We start from the raw sequence: 22,779 nt of genomic DNA, 5'->3' as shown, positions 1-22,779 counted from the left end.
GCTTTTTTTTTTTTAACTTTTGAGACAGGGTCTCACTAAGTTACTGAGGTTGGCCTCAAACTTGGAAGTCCTCCTGCCTAAGCCTCCTAAGTTGCTAGCATTACAAACATGTGTTCCCAGGTTTGGCTTTTATGTGTGGTTTTTAATAACTCATGTCTTTTTAATTTTTATTTTTTGGGGTGCTTCGGATTGAGCCCAGGGCTTTGTACCAACCACACACTCTACCACTGAAGTAGAGCCCCAGCCCCTAAAAGCTCTATCTTAATTTATCTCTGCATTCTTCTTCAGGGCTATACAATATGTACACCAATGATCATACTATACATTGGTCATTTTGTCTTACATTCTCTCTTTTTACTACACGGTCAGATTTTTCCTCTTAATTATCCATTTGTTTATAAGAACTTGCTTCACTAACTTCCCACCTGCCTAGGGCTCATTCCCTAGTATACTACTTTTACTTGCTTGCTTCTCATTCCAACCTTTTCTGGTTGATTTTGTTTTTCCTCTATAAACAAATGGTAGGTAAGAAACATGACATTTTCTGTTGTTGGTGATTTTCTTAACAACAGCTGGGGTGGGTTCCTATAGGCTTAACTTCCTCAAGGCCTAGGGGACATAACACCTGTTGTTGCTTCTCAGTTTTCCATTGCCTTTGACAGATTGGTTTTTTATTTTTTATTTTTTTTTTGTTTTAATTGTAGATGGACCTTTATTTTGTTTATTTATTTTTATGTGGTGCTGAGACATGAACCCAGTGCCTCACACATACAAGGCAAGAGCTCTACCGCTGAGCCACAATCCCAGCCCCTGGATTGGTGATTTTAAAACCCTCCCAAATCTGCCATCCACCCGTACTGCCAAAATATAAAAAATGTGCCTGGTTGGTTGGTTGGTTATTTATTTATTTATTTATTGATTGATTGATTGGTTGGTTGGTACTGGGGATTGAACCCAGTACCAATAAATAAATAAATACTGAGCTACATTGCCAGCCCTTTTTTTAAATTTTGAGACAGGATCTCACTAAGTTTCTGAGACTAGCCTGGAATTTACCATCCTCCTGCCTCAATCATCCAGGATGCTAGGATTATAAGTGTGCAGCACCATGCCCAGCTCTTCCTAAGTTTTTAGCAGTGACTTTCTACTGCTGGTTGTTTAGGTGTGACTTCTCTCAATTTTGCAAGAGCAGAAACTCCTTTGTCTGTGTGTGTGTGTGTGTGTGTGTGTGTCTGTCTGTCTGTCTGTCTGTGTGGAAGTAATAAGGCTCTAGGGGACAGACTCACTAACCAAACCCTCTGGAGACTAAATAAAAAATCCATATGCAGAGTTATTAATTTTCAGTGGGAGATATATATCTATACAGAGACCTGCATGAGAGCTCACACCTGTTCTACTCAAGAGACAAATTATAGATAAGAAGTATCCTTGGTGTGCAAAGAGTCAGGGGAGGGAAAATTGGGTGTGGCAAAAAGGATATTTACAGCAGCAGCCCTATTTGGTGATTCTCCACTTTCCTGGTATTTTGGGGCTTCCATTGCTTTACCATTTGCTTTTAATGTTGTCATCCACTGAAATCCCATGAAGAGGAAGAAACCCTGCCCATCCTTCCAGTCTGTCCATTTTAGGAGCTGCTGCCTCTATAAAGTCTTTCTGAGTCCTCACCATATTGCTTTTATTCTTTGCTCCTTTAGCACACTTTTGGACTATTATTTTAGTTTTTATTGTTGTAGCTGTATAGCAAGAGAAATAGGTTGCTTATCTCTTATATAGATTGAAAGTTCCTGGAAGACAGAGAACACCTGAATTTTTCTATTACTATTTTATAAGGCCTTCTCTGACCACCCTATCTAAAAAAATAAAATATTTAGAAGCCTATATTAAGTTTACATTCACTTCTGATTTTTATGGAATTCTACACCATGGCCCTGAAAATAAGGTATTTGTAATTAGTCCTTTTTTTTTCTTTTACATATTTTTATTAATATATAGACTTAGCAACTAATTTTGTCTTGGTGTTATTGGATCATGTTTGGGACTCCAACCCAAGCTACATTGTCTCTTGTTTTTTGTGATTTACATCTGGATTGTTTTCTTAGATTGGAAGCATTTGATATTCTATATTTCTGATTCTAAAGTAATACCTGCCTATTATACAAAATGTATAAGTTTTTTCTTTTTTAACTTTATTTCTTTATGTGGTGCTGAGGATTGAACCAACCCAGTACCTTATACATGCTAGGCAAACATTCTACCACTAAACCACAACCCCAGACTCACAAAGGGTAGAAATCATTTTAACAATATTATGAAGAAAGGGGGGAAAAAAAAAAACTAGACCCTGTAGTCTCACAACCTATTAGGAACTACTGTTTATATTTTGATATATGATCTAATCTTATTTCTGAAATCCTTGGTGAAGGCTCCATCCCAGGTGATTCCAACAGACCATGCTTTGCAACCCTTCCCAGTGTGACTGGTAATCAAAAAAACAGCAGTGATGAAAGGCAAGAAAAGAGTTTTTAAGCTGTGTGGCTACACCTGAGGTTTTATAGAAAAAGGGAAGAAAGTCAAGTTTGGGGGGCTTGAATGCCTGAGGCATTTATATTGATGGTATAATTGGTTGTTCTTGGTTATTCTTGGTCTGATTGATCTTTCTCATCAATGCTTGATGGGGTGATTTGATTTGCATCCTGGGATGATTCCTCCTCTGGGGTGCAGTCTCATTTTAGGGTGATCTGTTCCTGGGAGGCTTGCTGTAGCTTGGGGATGGTTTCTACTCCTCGTCTTATAGGTGCTTATCAACAAGACTATAATTCCTGGAATCCAAGGTGTAACTGTAGAAGAAAGGGCCTCAGAAGGAAAAAAGTATAAAAGGCAAATGGAGTTAGAAAAGGACAAAATGGAGTTGGTTAGGTCAGTGACTAGGTTCTCCTTCAATCTTTTTTTTTTTTTTTTTTAATTTTAGAAAAAGTATAGTTGAATTCATACTGCATTTTTTTTTAAAGAGAGAGAGATTTTTAAAAATATTTTTATTTTTCGGTGGACACACATCTTTATTTTATTTATTTTTTTATGTGGTGCTGAGGATTGAACCCAGCGCCCCGCGCATGCCAGGCGAGCACCCTACTGCTTGAGCCACATCCCCAGCCCCTCATACTGCATTTTTTAATTTAGAGATTTGCTTTTCATTTAATGTGGCAATTATTTTTATTGTCAAAAACTTAGTTTATGGTGATTTTAACTTTCTTGGTGTTTTTCTCAATTTTTCACAAATATTATATTGCTTTCATTACTGAAAGTAAAACAATAAATGCTCTGTAAGAATATCTTATGGCTTCAGGCATGGTGGTGCACACCTGTAATTCCAGCAACTTGGGAGGCTAAAGCAGGAGGATCACAAATTGGAGGCCAGTCTCAGTAAACTGGTGAAATCCTGTTTTAAAAAAAAAAAAACAAAACATAAAAAAGAGGCTAGTGATGTAATTCAGTGGTAAAACGCCCCTGGGTTTAATCCCCAGTACCGAAAAATATATCTTATGGCTGGGCATAGTGGACACTCAGGATTCTAAGGCGGGATAATGCTAGTCCCCAGAAATTCAAGGCCAGCCCATTGCAACGTACGACATTCGAAAAAGCAAAAAACAAAGATCTTATGAATGTATTTTTTGGCTCAGTGATTTAACTTTTTTTTTTTTTTTTAAGAATTTTAATATTTATTTTTTAGTTTTCGGCAGACACAACATCTTTGTTTGTATGTAGTGCTGAGGATCGAACCGGGCCGCACGATGCCAGGCGAGCGCGCTACCGCTTGAGCCACATCCCAGCCCTGATTTAACTTTCTCTTTCATTAAATATTGAAGTTATTTCAGATTTTAGGCTTTATTAATAAGGTGATGATGAATGTTTTTATGAGTAAGGTCTTTTTATGAATTATTTCATAGAATTATTTTTTAAGTTATACCAGTTTATATCCTTACTAATACTGTCAATTTGTTTAAGGAATGAGTCATTTTATCAGGGGCCTATGTTCTGCTAGGCATTTAACAGCTTTATTTATGTAATCCCTATAGACATCTTTTGAGGTCCTTATTGTCTCTATTTATAGGCAAAGGAGGTGAGGCTCAAAGAGTCTAATGTAGCCAGGTCATGGTGGCACATAGCTGTAATCCCAGCTGCTCAGGAGGCTGAGGCAGGAGGATCACAAGTTCACAGCCAGCCTCAGCAATTTAGTGAGGCCCTAGCCCTAACTTGGCAAGATCCTGTTTCAAAATAAAAAGGACTGGGGATGTGGCTCAGTGCTTAAGCACCCCTGGATTCAATCCCCAGTACCATAAAAAAAAAAAAAAAAAGCTAATGTAACTTACTTTAGGCTTAGGCTACACAGGTAATGGAGGAGTTGAGATGTAAATCCAGATCTTTATGATTCCACAGCCTCTAAATCACTATACATGTTTGAATTTTTATTCAGATTATCACTATACTATACCTAGCTACTTTACTTTTAATTTCTTTAGGCTGTTAGAAAATAGGCAGGGGCAAAGAAGAGGGGTAATTGGGATAGTTTGGTAGAAAGTGCTCTTTACCAAAGGCACTGTAAAGAGAATATTATTGAAAATAATAATATTCTAGACATGTATCATTCCCCATTTTTGTTGTCAAGATAACCCACAGATTTTGAAAATCATTTGTAACAGTTCATGCTTTTTTTTTTTTTTTTAAGAAAATCGGAGAAGTTAGAAACCTCAAAAGTTCATCTCCATTGCCTTATCCTCTGACAATCATTGCTAATACTGTTGTTTTTATCTCTTAATTTCTCAAATATACTTTTCATTCCTATAGTTTTATTTAGTCTCTTTCTTTCTTTTTTGTACCAGGGATTGACTCAGGGACACTTAACAGCTGAGCCACATCCCAGCCTTTTTTTTTTTTTTTTTTTTGGAGACAGGGTCTCTATAAGCCTGCTTTAAACTTAAGATCTCTTGCCTTAGCATCTGAGCTGCTGTGATTACAGGCCTGCATCACCATGCCTCACTAATTTCATCCTTTAAAAAAAAGTTAATTGTATAACTAATATATAATACACAGGTTAAAGAGGAAAAGAAATAAGGCCTGAAATACTGTTAACCATCCCATTCCAATCCTCCTCTTCCCTATAATTTCCTCAACCCGGATAGTCTGCAACTTGCTTTTTTCTCCAAGTATCTTGAAAATCTTTTTATGTTAGTTTGTTAGACAAATCAATCAATTGATATATCTCTCCCTTTCCCTTCCCCCCCCTCCTTCCCTCCCCCGCCCCCCCCCCCCCTCTTTTCAGCACTGGGGGTTGAACCCAGGGCCTCACACATGTTAGGCAAGTGCTTTATTACTCTGGCTCAATAGATGTAATTTTTGAAAACTCTGTGTTATTTATTCCATAGTATTGGTTGTATCTTTTTATTCATTCGTTTAATTATGAATTGCTTTGTAATTTCATTTTGATTTCCTATTTAAACTGAGGGTTAAGAAGTTTATTCCCCAGGTGGCATTATCTTCATAAAATATTTTTTCCACATAATTTTAAAACCATCAGTGAAACCATCAGTGGCTCTTTCAAGCTCTATAATGGGCATCATATACTCAGAGACATCCAGTGACTTACAAAGAATTGAGTGACAGACCAAAGGGTGTAGTGGGACTGACAGTTGGTAGAGAGTGTAGAAATTGCCTAAAGATGTTAAAATGCACTTTAAAAACAAAACAGAAAAACATTGATGACCAAATAAGAAACTTTTACCAACAAGTTTCTCCTCCCCCTCCCCCCTTCCCCCCTTCCCCCCTTCCCCCACCATACTGTGGATTGAACCTGGGATGATCGACCACTGAGCTACATCCCCAGCCCTTGTTATTTTGTATTTCAAGATAGGGTCTTACTGAGTTGCCCAGACTGGCCTCGAATTTGTGATCCTCCTGCCTCAGCTTTCTGAGAGGGCCAACAAATTTCAGTTTGTTATCCATTAATGTACTACAGAGCCCTTTTACAGCTTACTTACTAGCCACCTTCCCTTTCTCCCAGAACACACTATCTTTTATGTTTCTCTGCCTTTGTCTGTGCTGGAAAATTTTTCCCTCCTTCTCTGCTAGAAGAATACAGCTTGTCCTTTAAGACTTGCTATCATACTCCTACCTCTTCTGTGAAACTGTTTGAGTTGCCCAAGACAGATGTCAGTCTAGCCTAATGGCATTTTAGATCTTTATTACTGCTTTTTATTACATAGCTTTGTAAGAATTTCTGTACCTCTCTTAACTCATTTGGGGTGAGTCCTTCTTGGCATATGCTACCTTATTTGCCTTGATATTCTTAGGCTTGGCAAGTGCACACATGTAAGGGGCATTCTGTTTTTATTGATTGAGTGAATAAATGAATAATCTTACTAACGGTAGTAAGAATGACCTTGTGGAAAGCCAGAATCCAAACTCATGGCTACATGACAAACATGAAGTCCTATATTGCTCAGATTACTAATTCCAGATTTTATCAAAAATAAAGGTAATTTATTTGATTAAAAAAAAAAAAAGGCTGGGATGGGGCTCAGTTGTAGAGTACTTGCCTAGCATGCTTGAGGCTTTGGGTTCCATCCCAAGCATAGGGGGATAGGAGTATAGGCACAGCTTTATTTCAGTGTTGATAAAATTAATATAAATCACATACAGACCTTAAAGGGAAATTTGAAAGCACGAGTTTTAATACTAACTCACCTTAACTCATGAAATACTTCATCTCTAATCCTTGGGTTCTATCGTATGTATAGTACTATTTGCTACTTTTATTCAGACTTGTAAAAATCATCTCAAACTGTGTTTGTCCTATTCTATTATCCATCTCCCTGGTCATCTCTGGCTGAACATTATTTTATATCCTTTCTACTTGTCCTGTATCCTAACCTTCTACCATTTTGAGAGTCAAATTGTGTTCTATTTGCTTTAATTTAAAATGTTTCTTTACCTTCTGTTTTCCAACTCCTTTTATTTCTCTGAGAAGAAAAGTATAATACTAGAGAGCCAGAAATCAGTCTTACTTACATGTTTACAAGTATCCATGGTCCACATTGTTCACAAAACAGATTCTTATCATTATCCTAGAGCAATTGCTTGATCCCATAATGTATAGTACATGGTTATTGTCAGTTTTTAATAAACCCTTATTCCACATCCTTTGTCCAGGCAGTTTGAGATAATTGCCTTCAAATTAAGTGAAACATTTCCTGATGTTTTTATCTGTCATGATAGAATTCTGTGTTTAAGTTCTATGTGGGGTTTTTTTGTTTGTTTGTTTGTTTTTGGTTTTGTTTTTGTTTTTGAGAAGGGTCTTGCTGAGTTGCTGAGGCTGACTTTGAACTTGCTAGCCTCCTACCTAAGCTGCCTGAGTTGCTGGGATTATAGATGTGCACCACCATACCTGGCTGGAATTTTATGACTCCTATATTGATTTAAAAAAAAAAAAATGGTACTAGGAATTGAACCCAGGAGCTCTTAACCACTGAGCCCTTGGATTATAGTTATGTGCCGCTGTTCCCAGTTTATTTTTTGAGACAGGGTGTCTCCAAGGTCCCAAGGCTGGACTTTTATTTGCATTCCTCCTGCCTCTTCCCTCTTCGGAGGGGCTGGGATTATAGGTACCTGCCACTTTACGTGGATTCTATGTTGAGTTTTAAAGTGGTTGATAGATTAGAACTCCAGAATGACACCTACCTGTCAGTCACTATAGAGCCTCAACCTCTGGTTTTCTGAGTGATGCCTGAAAAATATCGTTGTCCCTCAAGGTTAGATCCAGCCTAGGCACTGAATAGTCTATGCTCCTTTGCGTGGCTTTTCAAGTTCTTTTCTTTTTATGTTAGTTTGTTAGTTTCCAGCAGTTGCTACCTCCTGCCATCAGTTTGTCTTCATCTAGTCTCTGGTTCAAAAATCCAAGTCATTTTTATTTTTTTTTTAATTTCATTTAATTTTAAAATTAATTAATTAATTAATTTTTTGCACTGGGGGTTAAACCCAGGGGCACTTTACCACTAATCTACATCCTTAGACCTCTTATTTTTTGAGACAGGGTCTCACTAAATTGCTTAGGGCCTTGCTGAATTTCTGAGGCTGGTCTAGAACTTCTGATCCTCCTGTCTCAGCCTCCCCAGCCACTGGGATTACAGGTGTGTGCCACCACGTCATTTTTAAATTCTCCCTTCTATGTAGGCCAGCCACCAAGCTTTGTAATAAGGCTCATGGATTCTTACAAACCTGAGTCACTTCCATCTTTGTCTATCCCCACTCTAGATCACATAAGAACACCTGCTCTGCCCTGCCCCACCCAGCCCACAAATGCTTAACCTTTTAATTGCAGTTGTGTTGGCTTCCACACTCACAATTTTTTTAAAAAAATATTTTTTATTTGTGCATTATAGTTATAAATAATATTGGGGTTTATTTTGACATGATTAATACAAGTATGGAATATAATTTGCTCCATTCAGTCCCCAGTACCTCCTTTACTCTTCCTTCCTCACTTCCCTTGTTCCCTTTCCTCTATACTACTTGTCTTTCTTCTATTTATTTATAGTTTTTTTTTAATTAGTGCATTATAGATATAAAGCTGAAATTTATTGTGATATATTCATATGTGTACATAGCATAGTTTTATTACACTGAATTATTTTTGTTTTTAAAGAGATGGGATCTTGCTATGTTGCCAAGCTCTTGGGCTCAAACAATTTTTCTGCTTCAGACTCTCATATCTGGGGCCACAGGCTTGTGTCATTGTATCTAACTGTAGTCCCAGTTTTTAGTTTGTGTTGTTTGGTTTGTTTTGCAGTACTGGGGATTGAGTCCAGGGGTGCTCTACCACAGAACTACATCCTTTTTTTTTTTTTTGGTACTGGGGATTGTACCCAGGGGCGCGTAACTACATAGCTGCATTCCCAGCCCTTATTTATTTTTTATTTTTTATTTTGACAAGATCTAGCTAAATTGCTGAGGCTGGCTTTAAACTTGTAATCCTCCTTCCTCAGCCTCCTGAGCCCCTGAGATTATAGGCCTGTGTCACCAAGTCCAGCACCTTCCCTTTTTTGAGACAGTCTGGCTAAATTTCCCAGGCTAACCTTGAATTTGTGATTCTCCTGCCTCCTGAGTAGCAGAGATTACAGGCATGTGTGATTGTGCCCTAGCCCATGGCCTCAGTTTTCATCTCAGTATTCAGGTATTTTCCATATCAACTCCTAATCTTTTAAATTTTATTTCCCCACCACAGTGCTATGTAGTTCCTGGCTATCCTATAACTTTACCAAGGCTTTGGTTGGCCTCAGCCCCTTCCAGTCCCTCTGCATACCTGAAATGATTTCTTTACCTCTGAAGCCCACCATACTTTATTTATCTTATGTCATATTATTGCCCCAAAAGAGCTTTATAGTTGACTAAAGTGCATTTGAATCTGTTTTATTTAATTTTCACAACAGTCTATTAGGTAAGTAAGACAGTGTCTTATCACAAGTGAGGAAAACTGAGCCAAGATATGATGAGGGAATAGTAAGTTGCCCAAGTTTTGCAGTTAGTAAAGCATGGCACTAAGACTCATCCATGTCTCCTGTGCATAAGCCCTAAGCTTTATATAATATACTTCTACTACCTTTCTGAGTGTCTGAATCTGAATGTGCACGTAAATATAAGTTTGAATATTTCTCTCTTTCCAATTGACTGTTAGCTATTTGAAGGTAGGTACTATGCCTTATTCCCCTAGAATATATATGTGTATATACGAGTGAGCATGTTCATGTCCAGTTCAATGTTCTCTTTCTCTGTAAAAATCAGCCTTCCCCTGAGTCGTGCTTCCCCATTATTTTTTTTTAAGTAGATAGGAAACTTACTTGGCATACAATAAATAATAAAATTACTATTTTATATAATGAATTTAACTTTTGATCTTTTCATTAATATACTTCAATTTACAAGGTATCTGAAGAAATTGATTAAAAGCTAGGCTACTGAGCTATCATTCTACATTTTCAAGTATTATAAATATCATGAATTTCTCATAACTTTATAATTTTTATGTTAGTTGCATGAGAACATACCACAAAAGCTATTATGAGGGCTGAGGATACAGCTCAGTTGGTAGAGTGCTTGCCTCACATGCACAAGGCCCTGGGTTCAATCCCCAGCACCACATACACACACAAAAAGCTATTATGAATAGAGTAAAATAAATTCCATTTTTTATTATGGGGAAGTACACAATATTTTCATAACCATTTTAATGGATTTAAATTTTATTATATCACATTTATTTATTTATTTATTTTTGTGCTGGAAATTGAACTCAGGGGCACTTGACCACTCAGCCATATCCCCAGCCTATTTTGTATTTTATTCTTTTATTTAAAGACAGGGTCTCACTGAGCTGCTTAGCACCTCACTTTTGCTGAGGCTGGCTTTGAAAGCGGGATCCTCCTGCGTCCACCTCCTGAGCCTCTGGGATCACAGGCATGCGCCACCACACCTGGCTATCTACATATATTTTAAATGGAGGACTGAGGCTATATAGCTCATTGGTGAGCACTTGCCTATTATGTGTGAGGCCCTGGGTTTGATCCCCAGCATTGAAAGCAAAAGAAAAAAAACGTTGGTTGAATTTTTGCCCGCTGTGGTTGTATATTCCTTAGCCAGCCAGGAGATTAGGGCAGGTGGATCACGAGTTCCACTCTAGCCTGGGCAATGAATTTAGTTGCAATGAAAAGGGGAGGAGGGTTGGGGATGTATCTCTGTGGTTGAGAGCCCCTGAGTTGAATCTCCATTGCTGTCCTTGTTTTTGTTTTTGTTTCCAGTACTGGGGATTGAACCCAAGAGCACTTTAACATCAAACTACATACCCAGTCTGTTTTATTTTTTATTTTGAGATACAATCTCAATAAGTTGCTGAGACTGGCCTGAAACTTGTGATCCTTCAGCCTCAGATTCCTGAATTGCTGGGATTGCAGATGTGTTTGTGTATACCACTGCTTCCACAACCAGCAAAAAAAAAAAAGGAAAGAAAAAGAGAAAAATGAAAGTTGCTAATACATACACATACAAGACCTCTAGTATTCCATCTACAGGAAATGCTTGGTGCTCCTAATACTTGCAGATCCTCTTTGGTAACTCCAAGTTGCCAGTTGGGATCCATATTTGCAGGGATTCTGATATTATTCTGAATTACTCAGTGTTACCATAGGAAATTTCATGTGAGAAATTTCTTACAGAGCCAAGTAGTTGAAATAGCTTTGCTCCCCTGAATAATTGCTTTTTGAATGATTTCTTTTTGAATAACTTGGCTTGCAACTGAGCTTGTCTCCTTTTTCACATTGGTATTTGGGAAGCTCAGAACCAAATATGTCACTCAGTTGTAGCAATTGTATTGATCTTTTCTGCATGATAAAGTTTTTCCACTTTAATAGTGACTTTCCATTGTCATTTTCTTGGCTGTGATTTTTAAATTTATCTTTCATCATTTTAGTGCATGTATTTCCCAAAAGCCATCTAAAATTCTTTAAAGGTGAATCAGGAGATAAATAAATCTCTAGCCCTTCATTTGTGACCATGTTTGGCATTGGACATATCTATTTTATATAGTGATGCCAACATGTGTATGTCTTGATCTTCATACTGTGTTTAATTACATTCAGAAGTGATTAGAAAACTGTAGTCTCAGGCTGGAGTTGTGGCTCAGAGGTAGAGCACTTGCCTAGCATGCTTAAGGCACTGGGTTCGATCCTCAGCACCACATAAAATAAAATAAAGATATTGTGTCCACCTATAACTAAAAAATAAATATTAAAAAAAGAAAAATGTACTTTCATTTGCTACAAATCACTTCCAAGAACTCTTTACAGTATCAATTAAACATATCTTGAGAAGTAGAGTATACATCTATTTAGGAAGGAAGCAAAACATTGTGACTACAGCACGCCTTGGCTAGCATTTAGAGATTATTGCTGGCAGTAACAATTAATAAATCCACAGGTGGGTGTGGGAAGACAACTTCTTTTTCTTTCATTGCCTATCCTTTTGAAATTTGTACCATATACATATGTCACCTATTCAAAAAACTAATAAAATAATTTCTCAGTCATCTTTAGTAGAAGTACTAAAAAGTTCTCTTTCTATTAGACTATGAGCACTTAAAAATGGGAGTTCATAACCCACTTGAATCTAATGTATGAAATATGATATGTCTGGAGCTTTGTAATGTTTTGAACAACCAATAAAAAATATATATATAAATAAATAAATAAAATAGACTATGAGCACTTGGAGACTAGGAAGTGTATGAGATTCATCTCATCATTCCTGAACCTAGCACAGTACTTTACACATAGTAAGCCCCCAGCTTATGTGTGTAGATATGAATTGGTAAATGAAAATTGCAAGTTTCAGTAGGGACATGACCAGAAATTACTAAAGAATTGTGTGTATAACTCATGCCCCTTTTAACTCTGTACATCTGTTTTAGAATGAGGCTGAAACCAGCTTCCTGGCTTTGAAGTAACATCTTTTTTTTTTTTTTTTTTTTTTTTGGTGCTATGGATTGAACTCAGGAACACCTGACCACTGAGCAACATCCCCATCCCTTTTTGTATTATATTTAGAGACAGGGTCTCACCAAGTTCCTTTTGCTAAGGCTGGCTTTGAACCTGCGATTTTCCTGCTTCAGCCTCCCAAGCTGCTAGGATTACAGGCGTGCACCACCACACCCTGCTGTAACATAATTTTTATTGGTGCCCTTTAAAATAACTTTAAAAAGTTATTTTTCCCAGTCACTTGTTCAAAGTTGTTTTGTTTATGTGTTACAGTATGGGATTTCATCAAGTGTATCTTCCAAGCTACTTTTTATTTTTTCTTGCAGATCTTTGTAGAATTTGATGGCTGTAACTGGAAGCAACACTCCTGGGTTAAAGTTCATGCTGAAGAAGTTATTGTGCTTTTGCTGGAAGGGTCACTTGTATGGGCACCCCGGAATGACCCAGTCCTTTTGCAGGGCACTCGAGTCTCAATTGCACAGTGGCCAGCCCTGGTGAGTAGTTTTTATTATTATTTTTTATTTGGTCCTAGGGCTTAATTCCAGAGTCTAACTCATGCTAGCCAAGATCTCTACTAATGAGCCATACCTGTAGCCCCCAAATCCTGCCACCTACTACCTCAGGTCTGCCAGGATACTTGTTAGGCAAGTGATTTCACTGAGCTGTATATACCCTTGGTCCCTGAGTGGCCCCTATTGGGTAGGAACATATTTGAGCTTTCCTAACATAACTATAGTGTTTGCCCAGTAGTGGAACTCTTTAGAATTCACAAAACCCTACCTTAAAGTTATGAAAGTAAAAATTAAGAGAGAGCTTTTTTCTTCTGTGTTCTCCAAAACACTCTGATAATATTTGATACTGTTTATCTCTAAATAATTTTTTCACTTTTAGTCTTTTCTCATAGCAAGATTTGAAATAGTGTAATCCTCAAAAGTGTTTTGTAATTGTTTTGTTTTTTGAAATGAAATGAAATAGTATTATTATTATTATTATTCTGAGAGTATCCATTTGTTTTTATCTATCCTGTTAGATAAATGGCAATTTTTAAAAAATCCTAATTCTCCTGTGGCTAATCAAATTAAATAAATAATATTCAAAGCAAATATTATTTGACCTATTGATTATGCATATTATTCCTTACTAAATTGTCTTTTTCTTTTGTATGTGTCAGGGGGTGCTGGGTATTAAACCCAGGGCCTAGCACATGCTAGGCAAATGTTGTACCACTGAACACATCCCTAGCTTTTTCTTTTTTATGTTTTTATTAGTGCATTATAGTTATACATAATATTGGGATTTATTTTGACATGATCATACATACATGGAATATAATTATCTTTATTTCAGTCCTTGGTACTTCCCTTTTCCCTCTCTTCTCCTTCCCCTCATTCCCCCTTCCTTTTTCTATTGGTTTTCCTTCTATTTACTTATTGGTTTATTTTGTTGGTTTTTTTTTTTTTTTGGTTTGTTTGTTTTTGTTTTTAATACTGGGGATTGAACCCAGGGCACCTAACCACTAAGCTACATCCCCAGCCCTTTTTATTTTTTATTTTGAGACAGGGTTTTGCTAAGTTGCTGAGGCTGGCCTGGAATTTGTTATCCTCCTGTCACTGGGATTACAGACGTGTACCCTCATACCTGTTTTTGTTTCTTTGGTACTGGGGATTGAACCCAGAGGTACTTTATCACTGAGTCACATCCCCAGCCCTTTTTTATATTTTATTTTTAGACAGGGTTTCACTAAGTTGCTTAGGGACTTGCTGAGTTGCTGAGTTTCATTTTTTGCCACTTTGCCTGGATTATTGTGTTTTTAAATTGGTGCTTAATAGGTATTCATAAAGGGAGAATTCACATGAAGTATTTATATATGTACATAGCATAATTTGGCCAATTTCATTCCTCATTTCCTCCTTTTTCCTGTCCCTCTTCCTTTCCTCTCAACCTCCTTCTATTCCATTGATCTTCCTTCTGTTTTCATGGAGTTCCCCCCACCCTCCACCTTTTCTTCCCTTATTTTGCACTAGCATTCTCATATGAGAGAAAATATTTTGACCCATGGCTTTCTGAGTCTGGCTTATTTCTTTATGGCTGAGTAAAATTCTATTATGTACATATACCACATTTTCTTTATCTATTCATCTGTTGATGGACACCCAGCTGGTTCCATAACTTGGCTATTGTGAATTGTGTTGATATAAATATTAATATGCCTGTATTGCTATAGTATGCTGATTTTAGTTCTTTTGGATAAATACCAAGGAGTGGAATAGAGTGGGTTATATGATGGGTCCATTCCTAGTCTTTTGAGGAGTCTCCATACTGCTTTACAAAGTGGTTGTACTAGTTGGCAGTTTGCAGTCCCACTAAGAATGTATGCATTTCCCCATATCCTTGCCAGCACTTTTTCATTTGTTGTTATTTTTGCAGTACTGCAGATTGACTGTTTTGTTTTTGTTTTGCCGTGTTGGGGTTTGAACCCAGAGCTTCACACATACTAGGCAAGCACTCTACTACTGAGCCATGTCCCCAGCTCTTTTCATTATTTATTTTTTGGTACCAGGGATTGAACCCAGGAGCACTTAGCCACTGAGCTACATCCCCAGGCCTTTTTTTTTTTTTGACACAGGGTCTCACTAAGTTGAGAGGCTACTCTTAAACTTGCAGCCTTCCTGCCTCAGCCTCCTAAATCACTGGGATTATAGGCATGTGCCACCATACCTGGCCTTTTCAGGTATGGTGAAAATACCTGTTTTGTTTTTGTTTTTTGGTACTGGGGATTGAACTAAGGGGCACTCAACCACTGAGCTACATCCCCAGCACTATTTTGTATTTTAATATTTATTTTTTAGTTGTAGTTGGACACAATATCTTTATTTTATTTATTTTTATGTGGTGCCGAGGATTAAACCCAGTGCCTCATGCATGTATGTATGTGAGGCAAGTGCTCTACCACTGAGCTACAACCCCAGCCCTGGTATTCTGGGCATTTACTGAAATTTAGTCCTCTTGAAGGCTGATAAGATTAGTCAGATCCCTAAGGAAAATGAGGAATTTTTAATCTCAATTGTCCTTTTTAGCCATAAATAAAAGTATTTTTTAAATTTTTATTTTTATATGGCAGTGGAATGCATTACAATTCTTATTACACATATAGAGCGCAATTTTTCGTATCTCTGGTTGTACACAAAGTATATCCACACCAATTTGTGTCTTCATACATGTACTTTGGATAATAATGATCATAATAAAAGAGTATTGAGCAAAGTTTTCTACGTTAGTTTGCTTCCTAGGGACAGATGCTAGGCTAGAAATGTTTCCAAGGACTTAAACTTTAGTTTATCTGTATTTACTAGTGTGAAAATACAAAAATAATATAATAATGAATACTTTTTCTGAAGTAGGGATTTATTGAATTGTTATTGGTTTTCATTTCCAAGTTCTAATCAGTTTCTTGTCATTATGCTTCACAGACTTTCACTCCCCTAGTAGATAAACTGGGTTTGGGTTCTGTGGTGCCAGTTGAATACCTTCTGGATCGAGAACTTCGTTTCCTGTCAGATGCTAATGGGTTGCATCTGTTCCAGGTACTTTACACTTAACTCTGGTCTTGAGCCTATTATTTTTCTCCTTGCTAATTTCTTTGTTGATTCAAATACTGGTGTTTCCCTTTTTCTTAGTGTTTCTTTGATTTCCTTCAATAAATTCCCCTGTGCCTTTTAAAGTTTCTCTGCTTCCTTGCAAAGTACTGAGGCTTCTTTCCTTTTCTGTATAACCCTGCTCCACACTAAAGCCATTGAAGACTTAAGACCACAATTCTGAGGGTCCCTTCAGAAGAGGTGGCTTCATTGAGTTGGTTGCTTCTGTAGTATGAGTCCTAGGGGCCCTATGCATACCTTAGTGGCATGGAAGTGGGGAGGAATGTGGACTGGTTCCATGCAGTGTGAAGTTTTGAAGAGCTTTTGGTATATCTTTAGTTTAAAAAAAAAAAAAAAAAATGGGATAAGTTAAATAGTTGAAACAAACTAGCTTCTGAGTTTGGGTTTCAGAATTTAACAAAGTACTGTTTAATTCTCACTTATAAGGGTTACTATCTGAAGGTTAAAATCTGAGAGACTTCTAAGAGTTTTATTCTTATCAAGAAAGCCAAGAACAGTGTTTCCTAAACTGTTTTATGTATATTAATGTATATTTCTTTTTGTTATATAGTCCTCATGAGACCTCACTCTCAACAGTCTTGCTTTATTCATCTTTATAATCCCAGAGTTTATATGAGAATGGCATTCAGGAAATGTTGGATAAACACCAAAATAAGCAAAAAGGTTTATATGGAGTAAAATGTTTTGTGGTCAAATAAGTATGTGAAACCCTGACTTAAATATATTTCTTTTCTCTATGATTTCTCTGAACCTTGAGTATGATGTCGTATACAGAAACATATAAAAATTTAGGCTTAGGAAATATCATGTTCTGCATGTAGAAAGATATAATATGTAATATTTTCTAAGCCTCATTTATACTAGCATTTTTAATTCTTGCAGAGATTCTCGTGAGACTAGAATTCTTAAGGCATTTTTAGCAAGTGTTGATATAGAACTCCTTGGTATGTGATTTTTCTCATTTAATTAGATGTTATTGCTATTTATTTTAACATTCAGTTGTTTTATCTTTACCAGATGGGAACAGATAGCCAAAACCAGATTCTTTTAGAACATACTGCTCTGAGAGAAACAGTTAATGCTTTGATCAGTGACCAAAAGCTACAAGAGATATTCAGCCGAGGTAAGAACAGGTAGTCTTCTGTCCCTGAACTCTGAATCAGGTGAATTGTCAGTTTTGAATGATATAATGGGACATCATGTAGCTTTAAACATTTGTCCTCATCCTCTTTTTGTGAGTAGAGACAAAAGTATCTCCGATTAGCTAAATCTCCAAATAAACTAGAAAAATAGGATCTCTCCCAGACCATTGTTTTCTCTCTCTCTCTTTTTTTTTTTTTTTTTTAATATTTTTTTTGGTTGTTGATGGACCTTTATTTTATTTTATTTTTTGTGGTGCTGGAAATCAAACCCAGTGCCCTGCATGTACGAGGCAAGCGCTCCACTGCTAAGCTACAACTCCAGCCCCCCATTGTTTTCTCTTCATTGTACTTTTCATAAACCATAGTTTTGTTGTAAGCTTAGTTTTTTTCCCCATTTTAAAAATATTTATTAAGGACACTAGAAATATTTATTAAAAAACATGCACTAGAAACAATGTTAAGGCACTAATGATCTAGCCAGTAGCTAGAAAATCTTTACCTATTTTTTTTTTTTTTTAATACACCCAAGGGCGCTTAACCACTGAGCCACATCCCTAGCCCTTTTTTTTAATTATTTTTTATTTTGAGACAGACTCACTAAGTTGTTTAGGGCCTTGCAATCCTCCTGACTCAGCCTCCTGAGTTGCTGAAATTACACACATGTGCCATTGTGCCTAGAGCTGACTCTGCTTTTTTTGAATTTACTATCTGCAGGTTTCTAAAAAATCTAGGACTAGCTGGGTGTAGTGGCTTACACCACTAATTTGGGCAACTTGGACAGCTGAGGCAGGATTGCAAGTTCCAGGCCTATCTCAGCAATTTAGTGAAACCCTCAGTAACCTAGTGAGATTCTGTCGCAAAATAAAAAATAGAAAGGTCTGGGGATGTAGCTCAGAAATGAAGCACTCCTGAGTTCAATCCTCATTACCAAAAAGAAAAAGCTAAAGACTCTTAACACCAACATATAACTTAGAGTGCAAAGTATGTTCATAAAACAATGCATCCACAGACTTATTCACATGAATAGTATGCTTTAAGTATAAATAAATGAACATAGGGTGTAGCTCAGTGGTAGAGTGCTTTTGCCCAACATGCCATAGCCCCTGGGTTTGATCCTTAGTAACAAACAAACAAAAACAGAAAGAAGAATTATTAGTTTTCAAGTTCAGATACCAGTTTTGCCTCAAGAGTCTATACGAAGAGTAAACTACTTCATTTATCCTTCCTTTCATGTCATGCATTCACTCACCTTCATTTCTGGGCCTTATGATAATCATTATTTTTAGTGAAGTGTAGTGTCCTTGGTTCTATTTTTGTCAAATAAATCTAAACAGGTGAAGTTAAGAATACTGACCTAATGGAGAAAAAAAGATATCAGGATAAAATGATGTTTAATAAACAAGGAATGATATAGAGGAAGAAAGAATGTGAGGAAAAATTAGTAACAGAAGAAAATTGAGTGGACAAAATGAGAGGTGGTGATATGTGAGTATATACAGAGAAATTAAGGAAACTTAATTATAGCTCTAAGAAAATAATCTAAAATTAGTAATGCTTTAGCTATATAGTCTCAAATGTACAATGATACGTGGGAGAGAGAAACTGTCCTTGGAAAGACCAGCTGAAATTGCAGGGTAACATTACCTGCTGATAAAGTAATATTTTTGAAACTCTGTGTTCCTAGGAAGACAGGTGCTATATTTGTTCAGACTATTATTAGTGCAGAGGCTAGAAACCTCATAAATTGAACTCTCAGCTGTTATTGAAAGTCAGATAGCAGAATGTTAATGATTATGTATCATTCCTGTGGTGGTTTATCCTAATAGCACATCCAATGGGACTGGGGGTTTAGCTTAGTGGCAGACATGTACAAGGCTCTGGGTTTGATCCTCTGCAGCACAAATAAAAAAGAAAAAGAGTATATTCAACTTAGTGGTCTCCTACTTTTTTCATACACATGTCAGGTATATGAGTAAATTTCCATATTACTTGTTGTTGTTGTTGTTTTTTAATTTGTAAGTTTCTTTCCCTTTGAATATTACAATTATTAAATTGTTGAATATAGGGGCTAGGGATGTTGCTCAATATCAGAGTGCTTCCCTGGGATGTATGAGGACAAGGGTTCTATCCCAACATCTCAAAAAGACTCAATGCTGAGTGTGGTAAATCTAGAATTGCTACTTTGTTAGCTCTGTCAAGGGGCAGATATTTGAAAGTGCCAAGTATTTCCATCATGTAATTTTCCTTTTGCTTTCAGAAACAGTTATGAAACATAACTTAGCCAAAAATACAGTTTTGACTGATCTCTTTTTTAGGTCCCTACAGTGTTCAAGGTCACAGGGTCAAAGTGTACCAGCCAGAGGGGGAAGAAGGGTGGATCTATGGTGTCGTAAGCCATCAGGACTCCATCACCCGTCTTATGGATGTGTCTATAACTGAGGTGAGGCTGTGTTAATTCCATCTAAATTCTATCAGTCCCCTTACAGAGCATGGTGTAAAGAATGTGAATACTTTATCCCTGGCTCTTATCATTTAATGATTGTATAACCCTTAGAAGGGGTGTGCAACTTTATCATCCCACTGTTCTCATCTTTAAGTTAGAAGTAATTGTGTAAAACCCCACTTACCTCACAATACTGTTTTGAAGACTGAAATAATATATTTAAAAGTGCTTTGAAATCTGTAAAACAATATGCAGTTGTAAGGTGGTAATATTTATCATATTCATAACAGTTTGTATTAAAGACCAATTAGTTAGCATTGGCTTCTGTATTACTTTTGCCACTATATCCTAGATGCTGAAAAAAATTGCTTTTAATGAACAGAAAAGAACCTAACACCTAAGAGATACCTGGAGAATTATTTAGGAGAAACAGTAGATGAGTGTTTCTTTTTTTTTAATTTATTTTTTTGGTTGTAGTTGTTATTTCTTTCTTTAATTTTTTTAAAAGTTAAATAAATCTTCATTTAAGAATTTCAAAAAACATACATACATAAACTAGATAATGAAAGCCAACCTTTCCCCTACGTAAATGTCACTCAGTGGCAACCACCATTAACAGTTTGGTATATATTCCATATTCTTTTTATTTTTTGTTTATTTATTTTTAGTATTTATTTTTATGTGGTGCTGAGGATGGTACCCAGTGCCTCACACATGCTAGACAAGTGCTCTCCCATTAAGCTATATTCCATATTCTTCCAAATATTTTCTATATATGTATTTCTGTAGGTTATATAGTGTATCTTATTTGCTTAATTGTATATAACCTCCATTTTTTTTTTTTTTTTTCCTGATACTGGGGACTGAACCCAGGGGCACTTTACCGCTGAGCTACATCTTCAGCGTTTTTCTTTTTTGTTGTTGTTGTTTTTTTTTTTTACTTTGAGATAGTGTCTTGCTAAATTGCCAAGGTTGGCCTCAAACTTGTAATCCTCCTGCCTCAGTCTCCTGAGTTGTTGGGATTACAAATATGTGCCACTATACTTGGTTTATAACAAGCATTTTTAATCTTTATTTGTGAATATAGAGATGTGAATTTTTTTTTTTTCCTTTATGGTACTGGGGATTGAACCCCAGCAGTTCTTTTCACTGAGCTACATTCTGGGCCTTTTTAAATTTTTATCTTGAGACATGATCTCGCTAAGTTGCTGAGGCTGGCCTTGAACTTGGAATTCTTCTGCCTTAGTCTCTCAATTTGCTGGAATTAGAGACATGTGCCACTGTGCCCAGCTGACTTATTCCTTTAAAATAGATGTGTGCTATTCCAAAAAATGAATATATCATAGCTAGTTTAATCTAAAATTGAAGGACATTTAAATCTTTGCCAGTATTTTCACTAATACAAATGATGACACAGTGAACATACTTGAACATCCTTTCACATTTATGATTTATTGGAATAAATTCCTTGGTTTGTAATTGCTAAGTTAAAAGATATACATAGTAAAAAAAAATTTTGTGTGTGTGTTGTTGTACTGGGAATTGAACTCAAGACCTCATACATGCTAGGCAAGTGCTCTACAACTGAGCTATATCCCCAGCCCTACACAGTAAATTTGATGTTTTATGTCAAAGTACTCCCTCTCCTAAAGTTTGTATTCTTTAGTAGTAAAGTAGGTTTGTTTGTTTTGGGTGTTTTTTATTGTTTTGGTTTTTGTGGGTTTGGGGTTTTTTGTTTTGTTTTGTTTTGTTGGTGGTACTGGGAATTAATCCCAGGGTCTCAAATATGCTCTATCACTGAGCTACATCCCCAGCCCTATATAATGATTTTTGTAATGATTGTTGGTTCTGAAGATTTTTGATTTCATAATACACTGAATAGGAATGTTTTTGATATGGAATATTTCAAATTAAAATCCCTAAAAGACATACTTGAGCATTAAACTCAATTGTTCCTTTTATTCATGAACTTAACAAATATATTAATGCTCACCATATTCCACACCGTGTTTCAGATATCCTTACTATAGCAGTGATTGAGACAGTAAATATCCCTTCTCTCATGGAGCTTTCTTCTAATAAGGGAATAGAAGCAATAAAGAGATACTTACATAGATTAGGAAAATGTTAAGTCTTGGTGAATAAGGCATTAAATAATCTCTCTCCCCCACCCTTTTCCCATATGTTCTGCTATCCTGCTGCTACCATAGAGTGGTGAGATCAAGTCAGTAGATCCCAGACTCATCCATGTGATGCTGATGGATAACACAACGCCTCAAAATGAGGTACAGTAAACAACTGAGTCTCTGAGAAGACTCATGAGCTTGCATTTTCTTGTTATGTAGTTTCCTTTTACATGGGTGCTGCTTGGGTTGTTCAGATGGACTGTCTTGGTAAGGGTGGATGGTGTCAAGAAAGAGACCTAGTTTGAGTAAACCCTTTCAATTTGACTTGTTCTATAGTTGTTATAAAGTCTTAAGTCCTAACTTTCTTTTATATTTTCTTAAGTATATTTGAAAGAGGTAGTAGTTAAAACTGCAATAAATGGTAGTAATAATCATGACCTTACCAGTAACTAGATATGGAAGAAAAGCTACATCCTCTTTTTTCCTATTAGGTGGCACTGAGCTCCAACAGAGTCTTTTTTACTTTTTATCTTGAGACAGGATCTCGCTAAGTTGCTGAGGCTGGCCTTAAACTTAGCATTCTTCTGCCTTAGTCTCTCAACTTGCTGGAATTAGAGGCATGTGCCACAATAGATGTATGCTGTTCCAAAAGATGAATATATCATAACTAATTTAATCTAAAATTGGAGGACATTTAAATCATTGCCAGTATTTTCACTAATACAAATGACAACACAATGAACATACTTGAACATCCTTTCACATTTATTATTTATTGGAATTAATTCCTTGGTTTGCAATTGCTAAGTTAATAGATATACATAGTAAAAAAAAATT

The 22,779-nt window shown here is 36.4% G+C and overlaps 1 protein-coding gene across 3 annotated transcripts in view; it reads left to right on the top strand.

The window, feature by feature from the left end:
- Kdm3b (lysine demethylase 3B) overlaps positions 1 to 22,779 on the top strand; it is a 76,955-nt gene that overhangs the window by 6,372 nt on the left and 47,804 nt on the right. For 2 of the 3 annotated variants that reach the window (XM_027927846.2, XM_071612329.1), the window contains exons 2-6: positions 12,902 to 13,069; positions 16,046 to 16,159; positions 17,249 to 17,354; positions 19,689 to 19,813; positions 22,027 to 22,101. In XM_027927846.2, coding sequence (XP_027783647.2) covers positions 12,902 to 13,069; positions 16,046 to 16,159; positions 17,249 to 17,354; positions 19,689 to 19,813; positions 22,027 to 22,101 — 588 coding nt within the window. Of the gene's footprint in view, positions 1 to 10,497; positions 10,572 to 12,901; positions 13,070 to 16,045; positions 16,160 to 17,248; positions 17,355 to 19,688; positions 19,814 to 22,026; positions 22,102 to 22,779 lie in introns of those variants that run through there. The other variant, XM_071612328.1, reaches the window with a different exon arrangement.

The sequence above is a fragment of the Marmota flaviventris genome, chromosome 5 (genome assembly GCF_047511675.1).
Source record: "Marmota flaviventris isolate mMarFla1 chromosome 5, mMarFla1.hap1, whole genome shotgun sequence".
In the NCBI taxonomy this organism is placed as follows: domain Eukaryota; kingdom Metazoa; phylum Chordata; class Mammalia; order Rodentia; family Sciuridae; genus Marmota; species Marmota flaviventris.
Note: the sequence above shows the minus strand (reverse complement) of the source record. Positions and strands in the feature narration are given on the sequence as shown.